Here is a 26,552-nt window from a genome sequence, read left to right on the forward strand (position 1 = left end):
AGGGCCGAATGGCCTGCTCCTGCACCTATTTTCTATGTTTCTATGTTAAGGTCAAGGCACTCAATTTTTCCGCCAGTGCATCCTTCCAGTCTGCAGAAGGTGACACAGCTAACATCTCTCAGTTCGCCGTCCATCGCTGCATCCGGGAGCAGCTCTCTATTCCAGGAGAAGGGACTTCATGGTCTTCTCTCTGAACAGTGCGAGCATGCATGTGGCTTTCCCAGGACAGCGCCATCGACTGCACCCACGTGGCTTTGCGGGCACCGCATCACAATCCTGAGATGTTCCGTAACCGCAAAGGCTATGACTGACTTAATGTGCAGTTTGTTGTGTGACCAGGCCCAGCACATCATGGTGTTCAATGCCCACTATCTTGGCCGCAGTCATGAGACCTTCATCCTGTGCCAGTCCGGTGTGCCAGTAACTTTCCACCCACCACGTCAAACCTGAGAGTGTCTAATCGGCGACAAGGGGCTATCCGCTCCACACCTGCATTTGGCCGATGACTCCCCTCCGCAACCCCACTACTTGTGCCCAGCACTCATATAATGACTGCCATGCCACCAGGAACATCACTGAGCAGGCTATCGGGATGCTCAAGCAACGGTTCTGCTGCCTTGGCTGCTCAGGCGGAGCCCTCCAGCACGAATTTTGCGCGCTGCCTGCACAACTTAGAACGGGAGCAGGCAAATAGCGCTGGGTGATAGCCCCGCCTGTTTTCAGGCCTTATCCAATTTCTAGGCCACTGTCTAATGAAGAGTTTCAGAAGCGTGATTAAAATAACTGAAGTGACGTTTTCAGATGTCATTTTTTTAAATTATCTGTGTGCTAATTTTGTTATAAATCTTGTTTAAAATTTGTGGAAGAAGTTTTATAAGAAACCTATCTGTGAATGTGTTGAATAAACACACACAGTCTGCAACTTGCTGCTAACCTCTTACCTGCTGTCCTAACTGCCGTGCACAGATGGGGCAGGGCTCGGGATTGACGCTGCCTGTTGATGGATCCTGAGACTGTGAAAGAAAATAAAGGAGAGTTATCAAATTTTAAAATGTAAAATTTCCTTCCTCCTCTGTAAATGCAAATAGCAGTTGCGGCATCCTTTGTTAGCCAGGTTAGGAAAAACCCACTGAATTATTTGCTTCACCTTGGGTTAGTACGAACCCATCAGATTATCCATTCCATTTTGGGTCATTACTAATCCATCCTGAATTAGTACTAACCCCATCGATTATCTGCTTCGTCCGAGGTTAGTACTAATGCAATCAGATTATTTACTTCATCCTCCATTAGTACTAATCCAGCAAATAATTCCTCTGTTCTGCATTCTACTCTAGCAATGAGCTGGCACAGACAAAAGGGGCTTCTGTACTGTAAACTCCTGTAGTTCTATCATCAAACGAATCCATCAAAAAATATATGAATCCAGGGGTGGTGAGAAATCATCATCAGAGGCAGTCCCTCGGAGTCGAGGAAGACTTGCTTCCACTATTAGAATGAGTCCTTAGGTGGCTGAACAGTCCAATACGAGAGGCACAGTCCCTGTCACAGGTGGGACAGATAGATGTTGAGGGAAGGGGTGGGTGGGACTGGTTTGCCACACGCTCTTTCCACTGCCTGCGCTTGTTTTCTGCATGCTCTCGATGATGAGACTCGAGGTGCTCAGCGCCCTCCCGGATGCACTTCCTCCACTTAGGGAGGTCTTTGGCCAGGGACTCCCAGGTGTCGGTGGGGATGCTGCACTTTATCGCTGGAGAAATACCACCAACGATGTCTCCGCAAGATCCTACAAATCCCCTGGGAGGACAGACGCACCAACATTAGCGTCCTCGACCAGGCCAACATCCCCAGCATTGAAGCACTGACCACACTTGATCAGTTCCGCTGGGCAGGCCACATTGTCTGCATGCCCCAGACACGAGACTCCCAAAGCAAGCGCTCTCCTCGGAACTCCTTCACGGCAAACGAGCCAAAGGTGGGCAGAGGAAACGTTACAAGGTGAGAAATAGAGGATTGCGGGGGGGAAGCCTTTATTCTACCCGCCAGCATTCAGCCGGTACATCTGGAGGCACACCCCTACTGTCCTGGGTACATTGACATATACGCCTATAATAGTCTCATGGGTGCCAACACCTGGGGAGGGCAGATGCTGTTCTGGGCCACAATAAAAAAGACATTTTAATTAAAAAAAATATGCATAATTGCACTGGAGGCAGTTCAGAGAAGGTTCACTAGGCTGATTCCTGAGATGAAGGGGTTGACTTATGAAGAAGATTGAGCAGGTTGGGCCTATATTCATTGGAATGTAGAAGAATGAGAGGTGATCTTATTGAAACATGTAAGATACTGAGGGGGCTCAACAAGGTAGATGCAGAGAAGATATTTCCCCTCGTGGCGGAATCTAGAACTAGGGGGCATAGTTTAAGAATAAGGGGTCGCCCATTTAGAACTGAGATGAGGAGGAATTTCTTCTCTGAGGGTCATAAGTCTGTGGAATTCTCTGCCCCAGAGTTGTGGAGGTTGGGTTATTGAATATATTTAAGGTGGAGATAGACAGATTTCTGAAGGGAGTGAAGGATTATGGGGAGTGGGTAGGAAAGTGGAGCTCAGCTATGATATTAAGTAGCGGAGCAGGCTTGAGGGGCCAAATGGCCTACTCCTGATCCTATTTCTTATGTTCTTATGTTGTTATTTCCAATGGTCATCATCATAGCATCACGACCTGCATGTCGTTGTGGAGCAGGCGGAGGATGGCGACAAACTTTTGGGGACAGCCGAAACAGAGGAGGACGTTCCATAGTCCCTCGTGGTCAACAGTGTCAAAAGCCTTTGTGAGGTCAAAGAAGACCATGTACAAGGGTTGGTGCTGTTCCCCGCATTTCTCTTGCAGTTGTCGCACCGTGAAGATCATGTCTGTTGTACCCCGTAGTGGACGGAATCCGCACTGTGACTCCGGGAGGAGCTCCTCAGCCACAGGGAGGAGATGGTTGAGGGGGATTCTTGCGATGACTTTCCCAGTGGCCGACAACAAAGAGATTCCTCTGTAGTTGCTGCAGTCAGACTTGTCCCCTTTTTTAAAGATGGTCACGATTACGGCACCTCTGAGATCTCCCGGCATGTACTCCTCCTTCTAGATGCGAAAGATGAGGTCATGCATTCGAGCCAATAGTGCCTCTCCGCCATACTTTAGTGCCTCAGCGGGGATTCCATCTGCTCCCGATGCTTTGTTGTTGACAAGGTGCCACATAAAAGGTTACTGCACAAGATAAAAGTTCACGGGGTTGGGGGTAATATATTAGCATGGATAGAGGATTGGCTGACAAACAGAAAACAGAGAGTCGGGATAAATGGTTCATTCTCTGGTTGGCAATCAGTAACGAGTGGGGTGATGCAGGGATCAGTGCTGGGACCCCAACTATTTACAATCTATATTAGCGACTTGGAAGAGGGGACTGAGTGTAACGTAGCCAAGTTTGCTGACGATACAAAGATGGGAGGAAGGGCAATGTGTGAGGAGGACATAAAGAGGCAGCAGGAGGACAGAGACAGGCTAAGTGAGTGGGCAAGAATTTGGCAGATGGAGTATAATGTTGGAAAGTGTAAGGTCATGCACTTTGGCAGAAAAAAATCAAAGAGCAAGTTATTATTTAAATGAAGAAAGATTGCAAAGTGCTGCAGTACAGCGGGACCTGGGGCTACTTGTGCATGAAACACAAAATGATAGTATGCAGTTACAGCAAGTGATCAGGAAGGCCAATGGAATCTTGGCCTTTATTGCAAAGGGGATGGAGTATAAAAGCAGGGAAGTCTTGCTACAGCTATATAAGGTATTGGTGAGGCCACACCTGGAATACTGCGTGCAGTTTTGGTTTCCATATTTACGAAAAGATATACTTGCTTTGGAGGCAGATCAGAGAAGGTTCACTAGGTTGATCCCAGAGATGAGGAGGTTGACCTATGAGGAAAGGTTGAGTAGGGTAGGCCTTTACTCATTGGAATTCAGAAGATTGCGAGGTGATTTTATTGAAAGATTATGAGGGGGCTTGACAAGGTGGATGCAGAGAGAATGTTTCCACTGATAGGGGAGACTAGAACTAGAGGGCATGATCTTAGAATAAGGAGCCGCCCATTTAAAACTGAGATGAGAAATTTCTTCTCTCAGAGGGTTGTGGATCTGTGGAACTCGCTGCCTCAGAGAGCTGTGGGAGCTGGGACATTGAATAAATTTAACTCAGAAATAGAGTTTCTTAAACGATAAGGGAATAATGGGTTATGGGGAGCGGGCAGGGAAGTGGAGCTGAGTCCATGATCAGATCAGCCATGATCGTATTGAATGGCGGAGCAGGTTTGAGGGGCCTTATGGCGTACTCCTGTTCCTATTTCTTATGTTCTTATGTTGTTCTTGACCTTTTCTACCTCGTGCGGGGCTGGGGTTTTGCTGAGATGGTGGCGGGTAGCATGCTGCAGGATGGAGTCGAGGATACTCGTGTCAAAGGCAGAGTCTCAATTAAGGAGATCTTCAAAGTGCTTCTTGCGGCGGGCCATGACTGCCTTGGTCTCCTTGATGAGTGTCGCCTCGATTCTTGGACAGCAGAGGGGTGGGTCCTTGGGTGCTTGGGCCGTAGGTGGCCTTGACTGCGGTGAAGAATCCTCGCACATCACCCCTCTGTGAAGGGTTATGGGAGCGGGCAGGGAAGTGGAGCTGAGCCCAAGGTCCGATCAGCCATGATTTTATTAAATGGTGGAGCAGGCTCGAGGGGCCAAATGGCCTACTCCTGCTCCTATTTCTTATGTTCTTATGTTTTTATTTCCAATGGTAGTTGATCCCAGACGGATCACTGATCCCAGACGGATCGATGCCGTTGGAACTCTTCTCTACATGTGGCCCAGAGGGGTCAACTTTCATTCCAGTAATGGCCCCAGACCAACACACCAGCTACCTGGCAGAGGCTGAAGTTGCAAGGTCTTCAGCCATTGCAGCCTGTTGGGCAGTCCCCAGAAACAGCCAGGATCCACCATCCAAATTCCTGACTGCTGCCCTGGGTGGGTGCCGATGCAGTGCCGCTACTGGTGCGGGCACTTGCTCCCAGTTTGGCGATGACCCCGTGCCTGGGATATGGAACGCGGTTGTGGTGGAGCCGAATTGGTTGGATTTCGCAGCCCGCTGCTTGTTTACTACAGACAGTTTTCAGATTATATCCTGCACAGTCAATAAATCGCTCTCACCTTCTCCAGATTTGTGAGGTAAAGGACCTGACCAAGCTTCTTCTGTAATTGTGATGTGGCCACAGCCTTGTCATTTAGGAGCTTCACTCGATTTTGTTCCACCTGTAAAATATGCAGCAATGACCTTTCGCCCAGCGTTCATGGTGTTAGGTGCGCACTGTATGTTAAACTAGTTAATGCCCTGTGGGAATGCTCATGTACTGAAGTAAAACATACATTTATTACATATACATTGTACTACATACATTTAGATATATTGCTGTTGCCCCATTGCTTCTATACAGCACTGTTTTATGGTGACAGGAGCAGTATACAACGGCCTAGACGTCCCTGTTCCTGTACCTGGTTACAGTAGGCGCAGCAAACAAAGGAAACTCTGTCTTCAAATCCCTCCATGGTCTCACCCTGCCCTATCTCTGGAACCTCCTCCAACCCTACAACCCACCGAGGACTCTCCAATTCTGGCCTCTTGTGCATCCCCGATTTCCCTTCGCCCCACCACTGGCTGTCGTGTCCTTCAGCCATCTGGGCCCTGAGCACTGGAATTCCCTCCCTAAACTTCTGGAAATCCCAAACAGGCTCAACGGTTTCAAAACAAAGAGCTCACCAGAAGAAGATGGCACTCATCCCATAGTGCAGAGAGACACTAGGGAGAAGGCACTGAATCAATAGGAGAGGGGCACTGAGGAGGTATCAACAACTTGTATTTATATAGCGCCTTTAACATAGTAAAACGTCCCAAGGCGCTTCACAGGAGTGTTAGAAGACAAAACAAATAAATTTGACACCGAGCCACATAAGAAGAAACCAGTATCACTATTATAAAAAAGGAAGACCAAGATTTTCTGTTTCCCTTCAGTTAGTGGGCTTGCCATGGAGATGTCCCCATAATCCTAGCTGAATTAACAGCCTTGGGGGCATTGGCGTCAGAAGAGGACAAGGGTCATGACGAGGCAGGCCTGGGATGGGTGGGTGGGAGAAGGGCAGCGTCGGGATTTCACGAGCCTCCGTGCTGACAGGAACCGAGCAACAATCTTTGAAGCAAATGTTCCATTTTGTCCTTGGGACCTGTGGAGGGCAGCGGTCTGTTGGCACTTACACAAGTCCCACTAGTAGCAGAAATCGCTTCATCCCCTTCTGTCACCAATTGATTCCTTGTGAAGCACTTTGGGACCCAATAAATGCACCATACATATTACATAGAAATGACAGCATGGAAACAGGCCATTCAGCACAACACGTGCCTCCTCCTACTCTCTTCATCTAACCCCAACATATCCTTCTATTCCTTTCCCCCTCGTGCACTTATCTATATTATCATGTACTTATCATACAAATTCAAGTTCTTTCCTTTTCACGTTCAGTCCCTAGCATCGTCTAGATTGGTACCTCGTGCGGCTCAATGATGTGAAGAACAGAAGGGCTTGGCTTGGGCTCGTCTGGAAGATGTACTTGAAAACGCTCGGTGGCCATGGCTAACTCATCGATAGCAGAAACACGGTCGCGCAGCGTCATCCAATATTCGTGGAGCAACTACAGGCACAACAGAAAAACAAGTGCTTATGGAGATGTTTAAGGATGCAGTTGCCTGTTTTCAGTTGAAGTACATCAATTACCGGGATTATCTCTCTATATATTATGCATACGCACACATACATATTTGGCTTATTTAACACTCGCGCGCACACACACACACACATACAAACCTGCAGAACATAATCATTCAATTTTAGTACAGAAAGAGGCCATTCAGCCTATCATGCAAGCACAGGAACAGCAGCATAGTGGCTAAATTACAGGACTAATAACCCAGAAGCCTGGACTAATAATCCGGAGACATGTGTTCAAATCCCACCTCGGCAGCTGGGGAATTTAAATTTGGTTGAATTTTTTTTAAAATCTGGAATAAAAAGCTAGTGTCAGTAATGGTGACCATGAAACTACCGGATTGTCGTAAAAACCCATCTGGTTCACTAATGTCCTTTCGGGAAGGAAATCTGCCGCCCTTACCCGGTCTGGCCGATATGTGACTCCAGACCCACAGCATGACCCTCTGAAATGGCCTAGCAAGCCACTCAGTTCTAACAAACCTCTACGAGGGGCGATGCAGACATTGCAATTGACGAGGAGTGGGAAATATTAGATTAAATAAACTTGGTGAGAGAGGAAGTATTAAGGGGTTTAACAGCTTTGACAGTGGATAAATTCCTAGGTCCAGATGAAATGTATCCCAGGCTTTTAAGAGAAACAAAAGAGGAAATAGCAGAGGCTCTGACCATCATTTTCAAGTCCTCTCTGGCTACAGGTGTGGTACCAGAGGACTGGAGGACTGCTAACGTTGTACTTTTGCTTAAAAAGGGAGAAAGGGATAGACCGAGTAATTAGAGGCCAGTCAGCCTAACCTCGGTGGTGGGAAAATTATTGGAGAAAATTCTGAGGGACAGGATAAATCTTCATTTAGAAAGACACGGATTAATTGGAGGCAGTCAGCATGGATTTGTTAAGGGAAGGTCGTGTCTGACTAACTTGCTTGAATTTTTGGAGGAAGTAACCAGGAGGGTCGATGAGGGCAGTGCGTATGCTGTGGTGTATATCGATTTTACCAAGGCTTTTGATAAGGTCCCACATGGCAGATTGGTCACGAAAGATTATGCTTGAACTGTATAAAACAGCAGTTAAGCCACAGCTAGACTACTGCGTGCAGTACTGCGTACATTACAGGAGAGGTGTGGTTGCACTAGAGAGGGTACAGAGGAGATTTACGAGGATGTTGCCTGGACTGGAGAATTTTAGCTATGAGGAAAGTTTGGATAGGCTGGGTTTGTTTTCTTTGGAATAGAGGAGGCTGAGGGGAGACCTTATTGAGGTGTATAAAATTATGAGGGGCGTAAATAGTGTAGATAGGAAGGATCCATTTCCCTCAGCAGAGGGGTCAACAACCAGGGAGCATAGATTTAAAGTAATTGGTAGAAGATTTAGAGCGGATTTAAGGGGGTATTTTTTCACCCAGAGGGTGGTGGGGGTCTGGAACTCACTGCCTGAAAGGGTGATAGAGGCAGAAACCCTCACCACATTTAAAAAGTATTTGGATGTCAATTTGAAGTGCCGAAACGGACCAAGAGCTGGAAAGTAGGATTAGGCTGGACTGCTCTTTGTCAGCCGACGTGAACACGATGGGCCGAAATGGCCTCCTTCCGTGCTGTAAATTTTTATAATTCTATGATCTGGGAACTTTTGCCAAAATTGGGAGAGCTGTCCCGTAGACCAATCAAGCAACAGCCTGACAGAGTCATACTCACAGGATTGCATCTTTCAGACCTCCATCACCATCCCTGGGTATGTTATGTCCCACCGGCAGGACAGACCCACCAGAGGTGGCAGCACATTGGTATACAGTCGGGAGGGAGTGGCCCTGGGAGTCCTCAACATTGACTCCGGACCCCATGAGGTCTCATGGCTTCAGGTCAAACATGGCCAAGGAAACCTCCTGCTGATTACCACCTACCGCCCTCCCTCAGCTGATGTATCAGTACGCCTCCATGTTAAACACCATTTGGAAGAAGCACTGAGAGTAGCAAGGGCACAGAATGTACTCTGGGTGGGGGACTTCAATGTCCATCACCAAGAGTGGCTCGGCAGCACCACTACTGACCGAGTTGGCCGAGACCTGAAGGACATAGCTGCCAGACTGGGCCTGCGGCAGGTGGTGAGAGAACCAACATGAGGGAAAACCTACTTGACCTCGTCCTCACCAATCCACCTGTCGCAGATGCATCTGTTCATGACAGCATTGGTGGCAGTGACCACCACACAGTCACTGTGGAGACGATCCATCGTGTTATGTGGCACTACCACCGTGCTAAATGGGATAGATTCAGAACAAACCTAGCAACTCAAAACTGGGCATTCATGAGGCGCTGTGGGCCATCAGCAGCAGCAGAATTGTATTCCACCACAATCTGTAACCTCATGGCCCGGCATATCCCTCACTCTACCATTACCATGAAGCCAAGGGACCAACCCTGGTTCAATGAGGAGCGTAAAAGAGCAAGCCAGGAGCAGCACCAGGCATACCTAAAAATGAGGTGCCAACCTGGGGAAGCTGCAACACAGGACTACATGCATGCGAAGCAGCATGCTATAGACAGAGCTAAGCGATCCCACAATCAAAAGATCAGATTAAAGCTCTGCAGTCCTGCCACATCCAGTCGTGAATGGTGGTGGACCATTAAACAACTAACAGGAGGAGGAGGCTTCACGAATAGCCCCATCCTCAATGATGGCAGAGCCCAGCACACAAGTGCAAAAGACAAGGCTGAAGCGTTTGCAACCATCTTTTGCCTTGAGTCCATATATCTGTCAATCTCAACCTTGAATATACAAAGACTCAGCATCCACAACCCTCTGGGGTAGAGAATTCCAATGATTCACAACCCTCTGAGTGAAGAAATTCCTCCTCATCTTAGTCTTAAAATACCGACCCCTTATTCTAAGACTGTGTCCCGAGTTCTCGACTCTCCAGCCACGGGTAACAACCTCTCAGCATCTACCCTGTCAATCCCCCTCAGAATCTTGTATCTTTTGATGAGATCACCTCTCATCATTCTAAACTCCACAGAGTATAGGCTCAATCTCTCCTGATCGTACAGGCCTCTCATCCCAGGAATCAATCTAGTGAACCTTCGTTGCACCACCTCCAAGTGCACAGTACTCCAGGTGTGATCTCACCAAGGCCCTGAACAGTTGTAGCAAGACTCCTTTACTCTTGTACTCCAACCCTCTTGCAATAAAGGCCAACTTGCCATTTGTCTTCCTAATTGTTTGCTGTACCTGCACGCTAACTCTGTGTTTCTTGTACTAGGACACCCAAATCTCTCTCAACACCAACATTTAATAGTTTCTCACCAATTGAAACATATTCTGCTTTCCTATTCTTCCTACCAAAGTGAATAACCTCACATTTCCCCACATTATACTTCATTTGCCACCTTACTGCCCACTCATTTAACCTGTCTATCTATATCCTTTTACAGGCTCTGTGTGCCCTCCTCACAGCTTACTATCCCATCTAGCTTTGTATCATTAGCAAACTTGGATACATTACACTCAGTCCCTTCATCTAAGTCATTCATATAGACTGTAAATAGCTGAGGCCCAAGGAACCTGGTCCTTGCGGTACCCCACTAGTTACAGCCTGCCAGTATGAACATGACCTGTTTATCCCTACTCTCTGTTTTCTGTCCATTAACCAATCCTCTATCCATGCTAATATATTACCCCCAACCCTATGAGCCCTTACCTTGCGTAACAACCGTTACATGGCACCTCATCAAATACTTTTTGGAAATCCAAATATGCAACATCCACTGGTTCTCCTTTATCTACCCTGCTGGTTACATCCTCAAAAAACTCTAATAAATTTGTCAAACACGATTTCCCTTTCATAAAACCATGCTGACTCTGCCTAATCATGTTGTGATTTTCTCAGTGCCCTGATACTACCTCCTTAATAATGGATTCCAGCATTTTCCCGACGACTGATGTCAGGCTAACTGGTCTGTATTTCCCGGTTTTCTCTCTCCCTCCTTTCTTGAATAGCAGGGTTACATTTGCTACCTTCCACTCCAGTGCAGCACTGAGGGAATGCTGCACTGTCGGAGGTGCCGTCTTTCAGGTTAAACTGAGGCCCTGTCTGCCGTCAGGTGGATGTAATAGATCCCATGGCGGTATTTCGAAGAAAAGCAGAGGAGTTCTCCCTGGTATCCTGGCCCATATTTATCCCTTACCCACCACAAAAGAAAATAAATTACTTGGAAGTTAATGCTATTTTACAGCCTAAACTTAAATAATAGTATTAAAAATTTATAAATTACAAATTTTGCCAAAAATAATCATTTTCCTTGAGGATAGCTTGCGATATAGGGTTCCTTTCAACAAATCCTATCAAATTAACATTCAGATTATTTAGTCACAGGGAAACCATTAAATTAGGACACCTGATGGACTTGCATCAGGTGTCCTTTATTGGCAATGGTCCTTATTTTCAAAATGGTCATTGTATATACAGTAAACCGGATGAGCTCAATATCCCAGGATTGGCCGTATGTCCTGCAGTGTTGCTTCTTCTCATCATCTTTGTAATGTACATCTCACAGGCTTGTAGAGCCATTGAGTTGGGAGTGGCGTAGTCACGTGATGGTCACAAGACTGAATAAAACCCCAGCCAGTTGGGTTCAGGAGATCCACGATTGTGAGCTTGGTGGATGAACCGGTAATATGTAGTGTGATTGTTAAACCTTTTGCTAATAAACCAACTAGTTCTTAATAGCAATGTGTTGCTATGAATTCTCACGCAAAGTACCCATGAAGCAAATACATTCCAATCTCCACCTGGGATTGTGCCCAATTCTGGAGCCTTGCCAATGGGACGTGATTTCAGTTCTATGTTGTGTTCGCTGGGTTGCCCAGTTCATTGCCATCCTGGGGCCCTTTTACCATTGAGGGAAGGACCTCCTGATTCTGGGATCTGCTACATTGACAGCCTGCACTGTTGTGCGAGAAGTTCCAAGAACCAGGAGGCCACCTGTGTGCAGGTGAAGAGAGAAAACTGAGAAATTGCAACACAGGAGGCGACCTTCAGCCCCTGATACCTACACTCTCTCCTTTTTTATTCCTCCTTTTCAGAGGCCTATCCCCTTCTCAATAGTCACATGTGGCGAAGGGTCGAATAGCCCTCAGTTTAAGAACCTTCCTCCTCCCTTCACCCTTGGTTCTTCCACTTTACTGGCTGGTCCTCTCTCAATGCTGCTCCCACTCCATGTTGTTGCTGCTGCTGCTCCTGACTACACAGTGAATGATGGTACGCCCTCGAGCCCCAATCTCCCGACTCCTAGTCTCCTTCTCTTCGCCTTCTCCTTCGCTCCGAAGCCCCATTCCTCAGTCTGCATCGCTCCCCAAGCACTCATCTCTCCCAAGCCCCCATTCCTCAGTCTGCATCGCTCCCCAAGCACTCATCTCTCCCAAGCCCCCATCCCCCATTCGCTATCACTTCCTGCCCCTGATTTCAGAGTTCCACCCCCGCCCCCTCCCCCACCGCACCCCCAATCTACGACCCTCCAGCACCCTCCCGACTGTGCTCTACACAATTACAACTCTCGGCGATAGTCAGGTGATGCCATAGAGTGTGGGGGGAGGGCGCACTGTGGCGGGAAGTTTAATGCAATAATCGCCACCAAAATAATCAAGAGGCAGCACCCTGTTGGCCCAAGCTCCATTACGGGCCAGTTCTTGACTTTAGTGGAATGGGGATTTCTTTACCCAGCTTCCATAGCAACAGGGAAATCCCTGTACCCCCGGTACAGACAGAGCGTTTTTTCTGCTGCTATGAATGTTGAGTAGAGATCCCCTTTCCACAAATGCTGTATTTTCCACCCGCTGCCACCTCACACTTTTCAGCTGCAATCGGACTTGGTGGAGTGAAGGCTGTCTGTCGTTGGTAATTTGCGGGTGTCCGTGTTTTCAAGGCGCGGATGATATCGATCACAATGTAAATTATGTAGGACTGTCAGTAAATGTCTGTTTTTGGAGAGTCTGTTTGTACAGGTTTCACTGTATTTATATTTGGAGGTTTATACCTATCTGTCTCAACAAGATTCAGAAAAAATGTACATTTCATTGCTAGTTTCAAGCTATTAAATGTTCTCTGAAATACAGCAGATCAATTCTATTATGTCTGGGAATTTCTCTTGTACCTTGTATTCCTTTTTCCAAGCTTCAAACAGTTCCATGAAGCTGTTCCCTTCCTCTACTAGCAAGGTGTCCAGTCGGTGTGCTTTCCCAAAGGCTAAGATGGCTTTTAATGCACGTTCAGTCTCACTCGCAGCCCATAGTCCACGACTAGTGGTAGGCAAGCGTTCATCAACCAGGCCCTCATCCTCTTCAATCATCTCTTCGAAGATTGCTTTCTGCCCCTTAACACTGGAGAATACAGGTAGAGTTTTAGCTTCCCCAATATGTAGTGTACACACTTTCTCTCTCTGAAGGGTTTCTGTGTCTCCCAATATGGAGTGTACCCCACAGGGATATACCCCATACATGTCCAGAGAACTTAGGCACAGATCTGCAGAGCCAAGCGTTAGGAATCCCAAGTGAGCACATTGCACACGGCTGTAGTTCAACCAGCTAAAACCATGGGGCTTACCGTTGCAGTATGCTGGTAACTTGTCTTGTCTTGTGCTCCCCTACTTATTAGGGCTTTGCTTTCAGGGTTATCTGGAGTCAAGTGCAAAGAATCCCAGCCCCCAATGGCAGCTCTACCTCTCCAAGCTGGTTGTTTGATCAACCGTACTCTGGAACTCAAGGGGCATGCCTGGATTACCAGCTCTGCCTCAGGGGGCAGATTTGGATCCGAAATTCCATCGCCAGGCACCTCTGGTGACTACCCCTTTTGAGACCCTGCCGACTCTCCCAAAGGGGTAGTCACCAGATGGCCATTAGGTAATTGATGAGCGTGGGGTTGAATCCTGGCTGGGGGTGGGTACCAGGAGCTCCTCAGGAGCAGCACAATTCACCATAAAATGTGTGGCATTGCTGCCCTCTGCCCGACCACAGCGCGCATACATGTCAAACAACAACCACTTGCATTTATGCAGCGCCTTTAATGTAGTAAATCATCCCAAGGAGTTTCACAGAAACATAATTAAGCAAAATTTGACACCGAGCGACATAAGGAGATATTAGGACAAGTGGCCAAAAGCTTGGTCAACGATGTAGGTTTTAAGCAGCGTCTTAAAGGAGGTGAGAGAGATGGATAGGTGGAAAGGTTTAGGAAAGGAATTCTATAGCTATTGACAGCTGAAGGCACGGCTGTCAATGGTGGAGCGAAGGAAGTGGGGAATGCACAAGAGGCCAGATTTGGAGCAACGCAGGGATCTCGGAGAGGTTTAGGGTTGGAGGAGGTTACAGAAATAGGGAGTAGAGAGGCCATGGAGGGATTTCAACACAAGGATGATATTGTTAAAATCAAGGCATTGTCGGACCGGGAACCAATGTAGGTCAGCGAGCACAGGGGTGATGGGTGAACACGACTTGGTGAGTTAGGATATGGGCAGCAGAGTTTTGGATGACCAAGTTTATGGAGGGTGGAAGATGGGAGGCCGGCCAGGAGAGGATTGGAATAGTCAAGTCTGGAGGTAACAAAGGCATGGATGAGGGCGTTGCTTCATAGTGGGACTATGAAAGTAATGCCTGGAAGAAATGAATGTACGCTGGAATTTTTAATGGTTATTCGTTTCAAATGTGAGCTTGTACATGTGTTCAAGAAGTTAACTTGCAGTTGGAGTTAGTGGAGTGTGAGTTGATAATAAACTCCACTGGTTTACGCAAAAAAACAAAATAAAACAAAACAAAGTCATGGATGAATGTGTCAGTAGCAGATGGGCTGAGACGGTCTGAGATGGACGATATTATGGAGGTGGAAGTCAGAGGTCTTGGTGATAGAGAGGATACGGGGTCAGAAGCTCAGCTCTGTACCAGGGAGCAAAGTCCATTGTACTGAATCAGAGAACAGGTCCTGTTGTATTGTACCCGGAAAGAGGAATAAATCCACAATGTATAGTATTCCTTTCAGTTTAAGTACTTGCCTATGAGAGAACAGCTTGGATTCGTATTCTGTAAATAATTCATCTGCCTTACAGAATTGACAACTGCAAAACAAAGGAAACATAAAGAGGTTTGTTCAGTATTCCATGGGGGGGGTGGCGGGAAATCATGTTTCCTTCTGATCAGTTGACTACAGTACAATATGAAAGACTACAACATTTACCTGTCCAGAACAAACAAAAAGACATAAATGGCCATTTATGGATCTGTCTGGGGTTGGTAATTCAGTTATTCCATTCAATTATGAGATCATGACCCATTCATGTACCTGAGAAATGGCCCATTCATGTACCGGAAATATGGCCCATTCATGTACCTGAAATATGGCCAATTCATGTACCCGATAAATGAACCATTCATGTACCCAAGAAATGGCCCATTCATGTACCCAAGAAATGGCCCATTCATGTACCCAAGAAATGGCCCATTCATGTACCCAAGAAATGGCCCATTCATGTACCCGAGAAATGGCCCATTCATGTACTCGAGAAATGGCCCAGTCATGTACCCGAGAAATGGCCCATTCATGTACCTGAGAAATGGCCCATTCAAGTACCCGGGAAATGGCCAATTCATGTACCCGGGAAATGGCCAATTCATGTACCTGAGAAATGGACCATTCATGTATCTGAGAAATGGCCCATTCATAAATCAGAGAAATGGTCCATTCATATACCCGAGAAATGGCCCATTCATGCTCTATTGGGTGAGCCACATTGTGCCTGACACAAGACTCCCAGGGCAGGCGCTCTGCTCGGAGCTCCTACACGGCAGGCGAGCCCCAGGTGGGCAGAGGAGGCGTTTCGGGGACACCCTCAAAGCCTCCTTGATAAGGTGCAGCATCCCCACCAACATCTGGAAGTCTCTGGCCAAGGAACCGCCCTGGGTGGAGGAAGAGCATCCAGGAGGGCGCTGAGCACCTCGAATCTCGTTGCCGAGAGCATGCAGAAAACAGGCGCGGGCAGCGGAAGGAGCGTACGGCAAACCTGTCCCACTCACCCTTTTCTTCAATGACTGTCTGTCCCATCTGTGGCAGAGACTGTAATTCCCATATTGGAAAGTTCAGTCACCTAAGAACTCACTTTTAAATGTCCTTGATTTCGAGGGACTGCCTGTGATGATGATGATTCATGTACCTGAGAAATGGGCAATTATTGTACCTGAGAAATGGCCCATTCATTACATAGGATATACGACACAGAAACAGTCATTCAGCCTAACCAGTCCTTGCTGCCGTTTATGCTCCTCTCGAGACTCCTCCTGTCTTTTCTCATCTAAATCAGTATAACCCTCTATTCCCTTCTCCTTCATATGCTTGTCTAGACTCCCTTTAAATGCACCTATACTATTTGCTTCAACCCCTCCCTGCAGTAGCGAGTTCCATATTCTCACCATTCTTTGGGTAAAGAATTATTTTCTGAATTCCCTATTGGATTTCTTGGTGACTATCTTATATTGATGGTCTCTAGTTATACTCTTCCCCACAAGTGGAAACATTCTCTCTGTATCCACTCTATCAAAACCTTTCATAAATTTAAAGAGCTCTATTAGGTCACCCCTCAGCCTTCTTTTTTCAAGAGAAAAGAGACCCAGCCTGTTCATCCTTTCCTGATATGTATACCCTCGCATTTCTTGTATCATTATTGTAAATCTTCTCTGCACCCTCTCTAGTGCTTCTATATCCTTTTTATAATATGGCGACCAGAACTGTACACAGTACTCCAAGTGTGGTCTAACCAAGGTTCCATACGGGCTTTGCATATCTTCCCTACTTTTCAATTCTATATCTGTAGAAATAAACCCTAATGATTGGTTTGCTTTTTTTAATGGCTTTGCTAACCTGTGTCGGTAATTTTTGCGATTTGTGTATTTGTACTCCAAGATCCCTTTGTTCCTCTACCCCACCTGGACTTGCACCCTCCAAGTAATAAGTGACTTCCCTATTCTTCCTTCCAAAATGTAATACCTCACATTTATCTGTGTTGAACTTCATTTACCAATGATATGACTATTCTGCAAGTTTACTAATGTCCTCCTGTAATTTGTTGCAGTCCTCCTCAGTATTGACTGTCAATTTGGTGTCATCTGCAAATTTAGAAATTGTGTTTTTGATTCCAAAGTCTACAGCATTAATATAATTGTGAACAACAGTCCCAGCACTGATCCCGGTGGACCACCACGATCCACCTTCTGCCACTGTGAATAGTTACCTTTTACCCCTACTCTCTGCTTTCTGTCTTGAGGCCAGTTAGCTGTCCATTCTGCTAATTGTCCCCTGACTTCGCATTCTCTGATCTTGTTCATCAGTCTATTATGGGGTACCTTATCGAAGGCTTTTTGAAAATCTAGATAAATTACATTTACTGCATTGCCATGGTCTACTCTCTCTGTTACCTCTTCAAAAAATTCAAAAGGTTGGTCAAGCAAGACTTTCCCTTTTGAAATCCATGCTGACTATTCGTTATTATATTTTTGGTTTTTAGATGTTCTTCTATTCTCCCCTTTAGTAGGGATTCCATTATTTTTCCTACCATCAACGTTAAGCTGACTGGTCCATAATTCCCTGGACATGTTCTATTCCCCCTTCTTAAATAGAGATATTACGTTAGCTATCCACCAGTCCTCTGGCACTACACCTTTTTCTACCAAATTATTAAATATGTGTAGTAATGCCTCTGCTATCTCTTCCCTAGATTCTTTTAAATGCGTGAATGCAATCCATCTGGACCAGTGGTTTTGTCCTCTTTTGAGCTTGATTAGTTTATTTAATATATCCCCTCTTTTTATTTTAAATATACTTATCTGATTATCGATGTCATGTCCACCTGTTTTATCTCCCCAGTAAATACCTGATAATGTACCTGAGAAATGGCCAATTCATGTACCTGAGAAATGTCCAATTCATGTACCTGAGAAATGTCCCATTCGTGTACCTGAGAAATGTCCCATTCATGTACCTGAGAAATGGCCTATTCATGTACCTGAGAAATGGCCCATTCATGTACCTGAGAAATGGCCCATTCATGTACCTGAGAAATGGCCCATTCATGTACCTGAGAAATGGCCCATTCATGTACCTGAGAAATGGCCCATTCATGTACCTGAGGAATGGCCCATTCATGTACCTGAGGAATGGCCCATTCATGTACCTGAGGAATGGCCCATTCATGTACCTGAGGAATGGCCCATTCATGTACCTGAGGAATGGCCCATTCATGTACCTGAGAAATGGCCCATTCATGTACCTGACAAATGGCCCATTCATGTACCTGAGGAATGGCCCATTCATGTACCTAAGAAATGGCCCATTCACGTACCTGAGAAATGGCCCATTCATGTACCTGAGAAATGGCCCATTCATGTACCTGAGGAATGGCCCATTCATGTACCTGAGGAATGGCCCATTCATGTACCTGAGGAATGGCCCATTCATGTACCAGAAACAATGGTCCTTTCATCTCCCCGAGACTCTCCCTGAGACAACACCTGACCAAAATTCTTCATTTAGAGGTCTGTTTAGATAGCCCGCACAACTGAGAAATATGGTGCTAAAAAGTGGAAAACTTTTTTTTGCCTAAGGGAATTCCAACATCTTGCAGTTATAATGCACCTATACCAAAGAAAACATTCCAAAGGAAGAGATAAGGCCATTTCTCAGGTACATGAATGGAGAAATGACTGTTGCTCTCCTGGCCACACACCTCCCACCTCTAATGCCCCACTCCAGGGATTTGAGCACAAAAAAAATCTAGCCTAACACTCCAGTGTACTGCTGAAGGAGCGCTGCACTGTCAGAGATGCCGTCTTTCAGATGAGACATTAAACCGAGGCCCTGTCTGCTCTCTCAAGTGGACGAAAAAGATCCCATGGCACTATTTCAAAGAAGGGCAAGGAAGTTATCCCCAGTGCCCTGGCCAACATTTATCCCTCAATCAACATAACAAAAAAACAGATTATCTGGTCATTATCACATTGCTGTTTATGGGAGCATGCTGTGCGCAAATTGGCTGCCACGTTTCCTACATTACAACAGTGACTACATTCTAAAAAGTACTTCATTGGCTGTAAAGCGCTTTGAGACGTCCGGTGGTCGTGAACGGCGCTATATAAATCCAAGTCTTTTTTTCAATGCCATTTTTCTTAATGCATGTTAAATCATATAATTTCCCGAAAACCATAATCCCTTAATCACATGTATCCATGGAAACTGCTGACAATGCCATGTTCCCCAATAGCTGTTTTGCTGCTGGTTTGCAACATTAAAAATTCCATCAGTAACTCCAAATCTCATTTAACAAGCATTCTTAGCTACATCAGTCGTTGCTCAGCGATAACACCCTCCTCTGAGTCAGAACACCGTGGGTTCAAGTCCCACTTCAGCACATAATCTAGGCTGACACTCCCGGCTCAGTATTGAGGCAGTGCTGCACTGTCGGAGGTGCTGTCTTTCCGACGAGATGTTAAACCAGGGCCCCGATGGAGGTAAGGGTGGAGAAGACACACAATAGAAACAGTTTGTGAAAAGAACCACAGTTCTGTGTTGCCCATTGACAGAAAGCCAATTATGGCCTGGCCCAATATAGGGTGATACCCACTTGTTCAGGGGAAACCGGACAGGGCGAAGGTGGCACGCTGTGGCGACCCGAATTTCTTCTTTTGATGGAGGACCCTCCAGATTCTTGACCGAGTCCTGCACCATCTTTTGGGATTTCTTCACCTCCTCAATTTGCACCGTCAGCACAAACTGCAGGCCTTTGCAGTCCCGGAATCTGGGTGTACAAAGTTAACTGTGGTCAACACAAATAACAATATATGAATGTAAGAATTAGGAGCAGGAGTAGGCCATTCAATCCCTTGATCCTGCTCCACCATTCAATATGATGATGGTTGATCTTCGATCTCAATATCACTTTCCTGCCTGATCCTCCATATCCCTTGTGTTGGCAGATGGAATTTGGTTAATTCAACTTCCAAAAGGTGTTCACATTTTGTTCATTCGATATAAGGGAAATAAGGAGGTTGGTGCCATTGGAGAGAGAGATTTCACTTAGCAACAGCTGGTGTTTTGTGACCAAAGAGTCTTCGATATTCATAACAGAATGTTCTTCTAGGTTAGAAATATTATGTTACATAAGAACATAAGAAATAGGAGCAGGAGTAGGCCATTTGGCCCCTCGAGCCTGCTCCGCTATTCAATAAGATCATGGCTGAACTGATCTTGGCCTCAACTCCATTTTCCTGCCCGCTCCCCATAACCCTTGACTCTCTTATTGCTCAAAAGTCTGTCTATCTCCACCTTAAATATATTCAATGACCCAGCCTCCACAGCTCTCTGGGGTAGAGAATTCCAAAGATTCACCACCCTCAGTGAAGAAATTCCTCATTTCTGTTTTAAATGGGCGACCCCTTATTCTGAAACTATACCCCATAGTTCTAGATTCCCCCACGAGGGGAAACATCCTCTCTGCATTTACCCCGTCCAGTACCCTCAGAATCTTGTATGTTTCAATATGGTCTTCTAAACTCCAATGAGTATAGGCCCAAGCTGCTCAACCTTTCTTCGTAAGACAATCCCTTTCATCTCAGGAATCAACCTAGTGAACCTTCTCTCAACTGCCTCCAAAGCAAGCATATCCCTCCTTAAATACGGGGACCAAAACTGCACGCAGTACTCCAGGTGTGGTCTCACCAATACCCTGTACAGTTGTAGCAGGACTTCCCTACTTTTATATTCCATCCCCCTTGCAATATAAGCCAACATTCCATTTCCCTTCCTAATTACTTGCTGTACCTGCATGCTAGCTTTTTGTGTTTCATGTACAAAGACCACCAGATCCATCTGTACTGCAGCATTTTATAGTCTCTCTCCGTTTTATGTGTTTGGATAAAAAAAAGTCTCAAGACTAGTGGTTTATGCTTACACAGCAAGGCCACGATGTTTTGTGTGTGTTGTTGATATAGACTTGTGTTCCTGGACTATGCAGTAGCCAGAGACTACCATATGAGGTAATGCCTGCTCCACTTTGTTAAGAAATTGGTGTATCCCTTTGTTCGAGAGCACGATGATACCCATGTCTCTGTACACATGCTCCATTTGTGACTATACTCAGCTTGTAAATTGATTTTTATGCTGAAGTTAAAGAATAAAATTATTATAACCAGAAGACTGAATTTGTTACTACTCAAGTGAACAAACAGAAGTTTGTTTTAAGACAACACCTTGATTCCCCTCGAGTCCAAAAATCTATCGCTCTCAGCCTTGAGTATACTCAATGACTGAGCATCCACAGCCCTCTGGGGCAGAGAATTCCAAAGACTCATAACCCGAGTGAAGAAATTCCTCCTCATCTCAGTCTTAAATGGCCGATCTCTTATCCTGAGACGGTGCCCCCTAGTTCTAGACTCTCCAGCCAGGGGTAACAATCTCTCAGCCTCTACCCTGTTAATCCCCCTCAGAATCGTAGATGTTTCAATGAGGTCATCTCTCATTCTTCTAAACTCCAGAGAGTATAAGCCCAATCTACTCAATCTCTCTTCATTAGACAGCCCTCTCATCCCAAGAATCAATCTAATGAGCCTTTGTTGCACCGCCTCTAAGGCAAGTATATCCTTCCTCAGATAAGGAGACCAAAACTGTGCACAGTACTCCAGGTGTGGTCTCACCAAAGCCCTGTACAATTGTAACAAGACTTCCTTACTCTTGTACTCCAACCCCCTTGCAATAAAGGCCAACATGCCATTTGCCTTCTTAATTGCTTGCTGTACCTGCATGCTACCTCTGTGTTTCCTGTATGAGGACAAATAAATCTGTGTGAACAGCAACATTTAAGAGTTTTTCACTATTTAAAAATATTCTGTTTTTCTATTCTTCCTACCAAAATGATAACCTCACATTTCCGCACATTATACTCCATCTGCCACCTTACTGCCCACTACTTAAACTGTCTGTGTCCCTTTACAGGCACTTTGCATTCTCCTCACAGCCTACTTTCCCACTTAGATTTGTATCATCAGCAAGCTTGGATACATTTCACTAGTCCCTTCATCTAAGTCATTCATATAGATTGTAAATAGTTGAGGCCCAAGCACTGATCCTTAGAATCATGGAAAATTACGACACAGAAGGAGGCCATTCGGCCCATCTTGTCCGTGTCGGTCGAAAAAGCGCTATCCAGCCTAATCCCACCTTCCAGCACTAGGTCCGTAGCCCTGTAGGTCACGGCTCTTTAAGTGCACATCCAAGTACTTTTTAAATGTGATGAGGGTTTCTGTCTCTGCCACCCTTTCAGGCAGTGTGTTCCAGACCCCCACCACCCTCTGGGTGAAACATTTTTCCTCATCTCCCCTCTAATCCTTCTACCAACTACTTTAAATCTATGCCCCCTTATTATTGACCCCTCTGCTAAGGGAAATAGGTCCTTCCTATCCATTCTATCTAGGCCCTTCATAACTTTATACACCTCAATTACATCTCCCCTCAGTCTTCTCTGTTTCAAAGAAAACAACCCAGCCTATCCAATCTTTCCTCATAGTTAAAGTTTTCCAGTCCTAGCAACATCTACGTCAATCTCCTCTCTAGTGCAATCACATCTTTCCTGTAATGTGGTGATCAGCACTGTACGCAGTACTCTAGCTGTGGCCTAACTGGTGCTGTATACAGTTCAAGCATAACCCCCCTGCTCTTGTATTCTATGCCTTGGCTAATAAAGGAAAGCATTCCGTATGCCTTGTTAACTACCTTATCAACCCATCCTGCTACCTTTAAGGATCTGTGGACATACACTCCATGGTCTCTCTGTTCCTCCATAGCTCTCAGTATCCTCCCATTTATTGTGTATTCCCTTGCCTTGTTGCCCCTCCCCAAATGCATTACCTTACATTTTTCCAGATTGAATTCCATTTTCCACTTTTCTACCCAACTGACCAGTTCATCGATATCTTCCTGCAGTCTAAAGCTTTCCTCCGCACTGTCAATCACTCAGCTAATTTTTGATCATCTGCAAATTTCTTTATCATGCCCCCTACATTTAAGTCTAAATCATTAACATATACTACAAAAAGCAAGGGACTGAGTACTGGAGTCTATCATCAGAAACAGAGTGACTGAGTGCAACTTTCTGAGGCACTGGCAGCTTGACAAGTTCAGAAAGGAGTGCCCGAGTTGGGGTGGGTGCCAACCAGAGCCCATGATGCCTAATCATCTGGCCTCCCTCAGTTCTTCCTCCCCCTCCAAACAGATGGGAAGAAAAAGTTCTGACAAAGAATTACAGGCAAATAACCCGTCTTTTTCTCGTTTAGATGCTGATCAACCCGATACGTATTTACAACATTTTCAAGCATGGGGGTTGAAATCACCGCTTGCAATAGTGGGAGTCAAAGGCTAAACATCTTTGTGTAACATCCCTCGCTCCTTTCCTTTAATAGAGGTCTTAACCTGGAAGTAACAGCCCCACTAAAACAATAGACAGAAACAAGACTAAATATTCCTCCACCATTATCACCAACTGTAACTTCTGGTCCGTGTTGTGCCTGTGATCCCGTCAAAGAGGCTTATTTTCTTGAACAAAATGCAATGCAATTATTTATTTTTTTTTAAAAATGAAATGTGTGCTTTTCAGGAATGGATTGGAAAAGCTGAAGTTAGTCAACTCAGATTGGCCTGACTGACAGCTTCTGGCTTGTAATCTATTGTACTCTTAGCAATTTAGGGGTCCATGTACAGTAATCACTAAAAGACAGGTGCAAAAGTATTCTAAAAGGCGAATGTAATGTCGGCCTTTATCTCAAAGGGCTGGAATACAAAGGGGTGGGAGTTAGGTTACAGCTGTACAGAGCTCTGGTTGGACACTGTCTGGAGTCACTGCGTTCAGTTCTGCGCCCCCCACCTCAGGAAGGATAGACTGGCCATGGAGGGGGTGCAGTGCAAACTCATCAGAATGATACCGGGGCTATTATAAGGACAGGTTGCATAGACTAGGCTTATAATCCCTTGAGTATATATATCCCTTTCAAAGTCACAAATGACATCCTTTGCGAGTGTGACAAAGGTAAACTATCCCTCCTCATCCTTCTCGACCTGTCTGCAGCCTTTGACACAGTTGACCAGTCCATCCTCCTCCAACGCCTCTCTACCATCATCCAGCTGGGTGGGACTTCACTCGCCTGGTTCCATTCTTATCTATCTAATCGTAGCCAGAAAATCTCCTGCAATGGCTTCTCTTCCCACTCCCACGTCGTTACCTCTGGTGTCTCCCAAGGATCTATCCTTGGCCCCCTCCTATTTCTCATCCATATGCTGCCCCTTGGCGACATCATCTGAAAACACAGAGTCAGTTTCCACATGTACACTGATGACACCCAGCTTTACCTCACCACCACTTCTCTCGACCCCTGCTTGGTATCTAAATTGTCAGACTGCTTGTCCGACATCCAATACTGGATGAGCAGAAATTTTCTCCAATTAAATATTGGGACGACCGAAGCCATTATCTTTGGTCCCCGCCACAAACCACTGACTCCATCCCTCTCCCTAGCATCAATTTGAGGGTGAACAAGACTGTTCCCAACCTCGGTATCATATTTGACCCTGAAACTAGTTTCTGGCCACATATCCGCGGCGTAACTCAAACCGCCTTTTTCCATCTATGTAACATCGCCCGCCTCCGCCTCCGCCTCAGCTCTTCTGCTGCTGAAACCCTCATTCGTGCCTTTGTTACCTCTAGACTTGACCACTCCAACTCACTCCTGACTGGCCTCCCACATTCTACCCTCTGTAAACTTGAGGTCATCCAAAACTCAAAGCCTGTGTACTAACTTGCACCAAGTCACGATCACCCATCACCGCTGTGCTTTCTGACCTACATTGCCTCCCGGTTAAACAATGCCTCGATTTCAAAATTCTCATCCTTGTTTATAAAGCACTCAATGGCCTTGCCCCATCCTATCTCTGTAATCCTTTTCAGCCTCAGAACCCCACAAGATGTCTGCGCTTCTCAAATTCTGCCCTCTTGAACATCCCTCATTATAACTGCTCAACCATTGGTGGCCGTGCCTTCAGCTGTTTGGGCCCTAAGCTCTGGAATTCCCTCCCTAAACCTCTCCGCCTCTCTTTCCTCCTTTAAGACGCCCCTTAAAACCTACCTCTTTAACCAAGCTCATGGTCATCTGCTGTAATTTCTTCTTTTGTGGCTCGGTGTCAAATTTATCCGTTTTGTCTTGTAACACTGCTGTGAAGCGCCTTGGGATGTTTTACTACGTTAAAGGCGCTATATAAATAAAAGTTCTTGTTGTTGATTAAAGGGTGATCTGATCGAGGTGTTTAAGATGATTGAAGGAGTTGATAGGGTAGGTGGAGAGAAACTATTTCCTCTGGTGGGCGAGTCCAGAACAAGGGGACAAGAACCTTAAAGTTAGAGCCAGGCCGTTCAGGGGTGATGTCAGGAAGCACTTCTTCACACACAGGGTGGTGGGAATCTGAACCTCTCCCTCCCAAAAAGCTGTTGGTCAATTGAAGATTGGGGGTCAATTGAAAATTTACAAACGGAGATTGATTTTTGTTGAGTAAGGGTATTAAGGGTTACAGAACCAAGGTGGGTAAATGGAGTTAAGATACAGGTCAGCCATGATCTAATTGAATGGTGGAGCAGGCTCAAGGGACTGAATGGCCTACTCCTGCTTCGATGTTTTTAGGATTATTAATGTTACTCCTCACAGTTTCCGCCGAAGATAAAGACTGCTCTAATACAGACTACTGCCAGGTTACTGCATGGTAACAAAGGGAATTCCACCATGAGCACAAAAACATCTTTTAAGTTATCGGACACTAGCAGGTGCTGCACTCACATACCAACAGGCCTATGGCCTGCATCACACGTCACAGTCGTACACTGTAGCAAAATATGGCAATCTTAGTCTATTTTCTACCCACTGCCACTGTAACCCCACTCCCTATTACATTTCCAGACCCGAAGCCCACCAGTATAACGGCAGGATTGCTCCAATAAAACCAGCAATCCATTCACGTCAAGGAACATCCTCCTCATCTCAAAATATTGGATACAACCAGTCTTGAGAGAAAGAAGCTTTCACATCAGACAACAGTTAGGCATACCCCAGAAAATTCCTCGGGAGGGGTGGTGGGGGTTCAGAAGAAAAAAATGAAAAGTTTCAAAAGATGCATTTATACATAAGGTCTGTCGGGGACAAAGACCGCATTCCAGGAAGGATGTGATTGCAGTAGAGCAGGTACAAAGGAGATTTACGAGGATGTTGCCTGGACTGGAGAATTTTAGCTATGAGGAAAGATTGGATAGGCTGGTTAATTGAACATATGAACATAAGAAATAGGAGCAGGAGAAGGCCATTTGACCCCTCGAGCCTGCTCTGCCATTTAATAAGATCTTGGCTAATCTGATCATGGCCTCAACTCCACTTCCCTGCCCACTCCCCATAACCCTTGACTCTCTGATCGTTCAAACATCTGTCTATCTCCGCCTTAAATATATTCAATGACCCAGTGTCCACAGCTCTCCAGGGTAGAGAATTCCAAAGATTCATGTCCCTTTGAGAGAAGAAATTCCTCCTTATTTCCGTTTTAAATGGGCGACCCCTTATTCTGAAACAATGCCCCCTAGTTCTAGATTCCCCCACGAGGGGAAACATCCTCT

General features: G+C 45.8%; 1 protein-coding gene across 8 annotated transcripts in view; it reads right to left on the reverse strand.

The window, feature by feature from the left end:
• shprh (SNF2 histone linker PHD RING helicase) overlaps nucleotides 1-26,552 on the reverse strand; it is a 154,977-nt gene that overhangs the window by 23,899 nt on the left and 104,526 nt on the right. For all 8 annotated transcript variants that reach the window (XR_011593821.1, XM_070884805.1, XM_070884807.1 and 5 more), the window contains 6 exons: nucleotides 19,482-19,655; nucleotides 14,868-14,930; nucleotides 12,978-13,203; nucleotides 6,616-6,759; nucleotides 5,227-5,328; nucleotides 942-1,013 (listed from right to left, as the gene is read on the reverse strand). Coding sequence is in view for 7 of the 8 variants with exons in the window: in XM_070884805.1 (XP_070740906.1) it covers nucleotides 942-1,013; nucleotides 5,227-5,328; nucleotides 6,616-6,759; nucleotides 12,978-13,203; nucleotides 14,868-14,930; nucleotides 19,482-19,655 (781 nt within the window). In the remaining variant the exon portion in view is untranslated. The remainder of the gene's footprint in view (nucleotides 1-941; nucleotides 1,014-5,226; nucleotides 5,329-6,615; nucleotides 6,760-12,977; nucleotides 13,204-14,867; nucleotides 14,931-19,481; nucleotides 19,656-26,552) is intronic.

This window comes from Pristiophorus japonicus, chromosome 7 (assembly GCF_044704955.1).
Source record: "Pristiophorus japonicus isolate sPriJap1 chromosome 7, sPriJap1.hap1, whole genome shotgun sequence".
Taxonomy (NCBI): Eukaryota; Metazoa; Chordata; class Chondrichthyes; family Pristiophoridae; genus Pristiophorus; species Pristiophorus japonicus.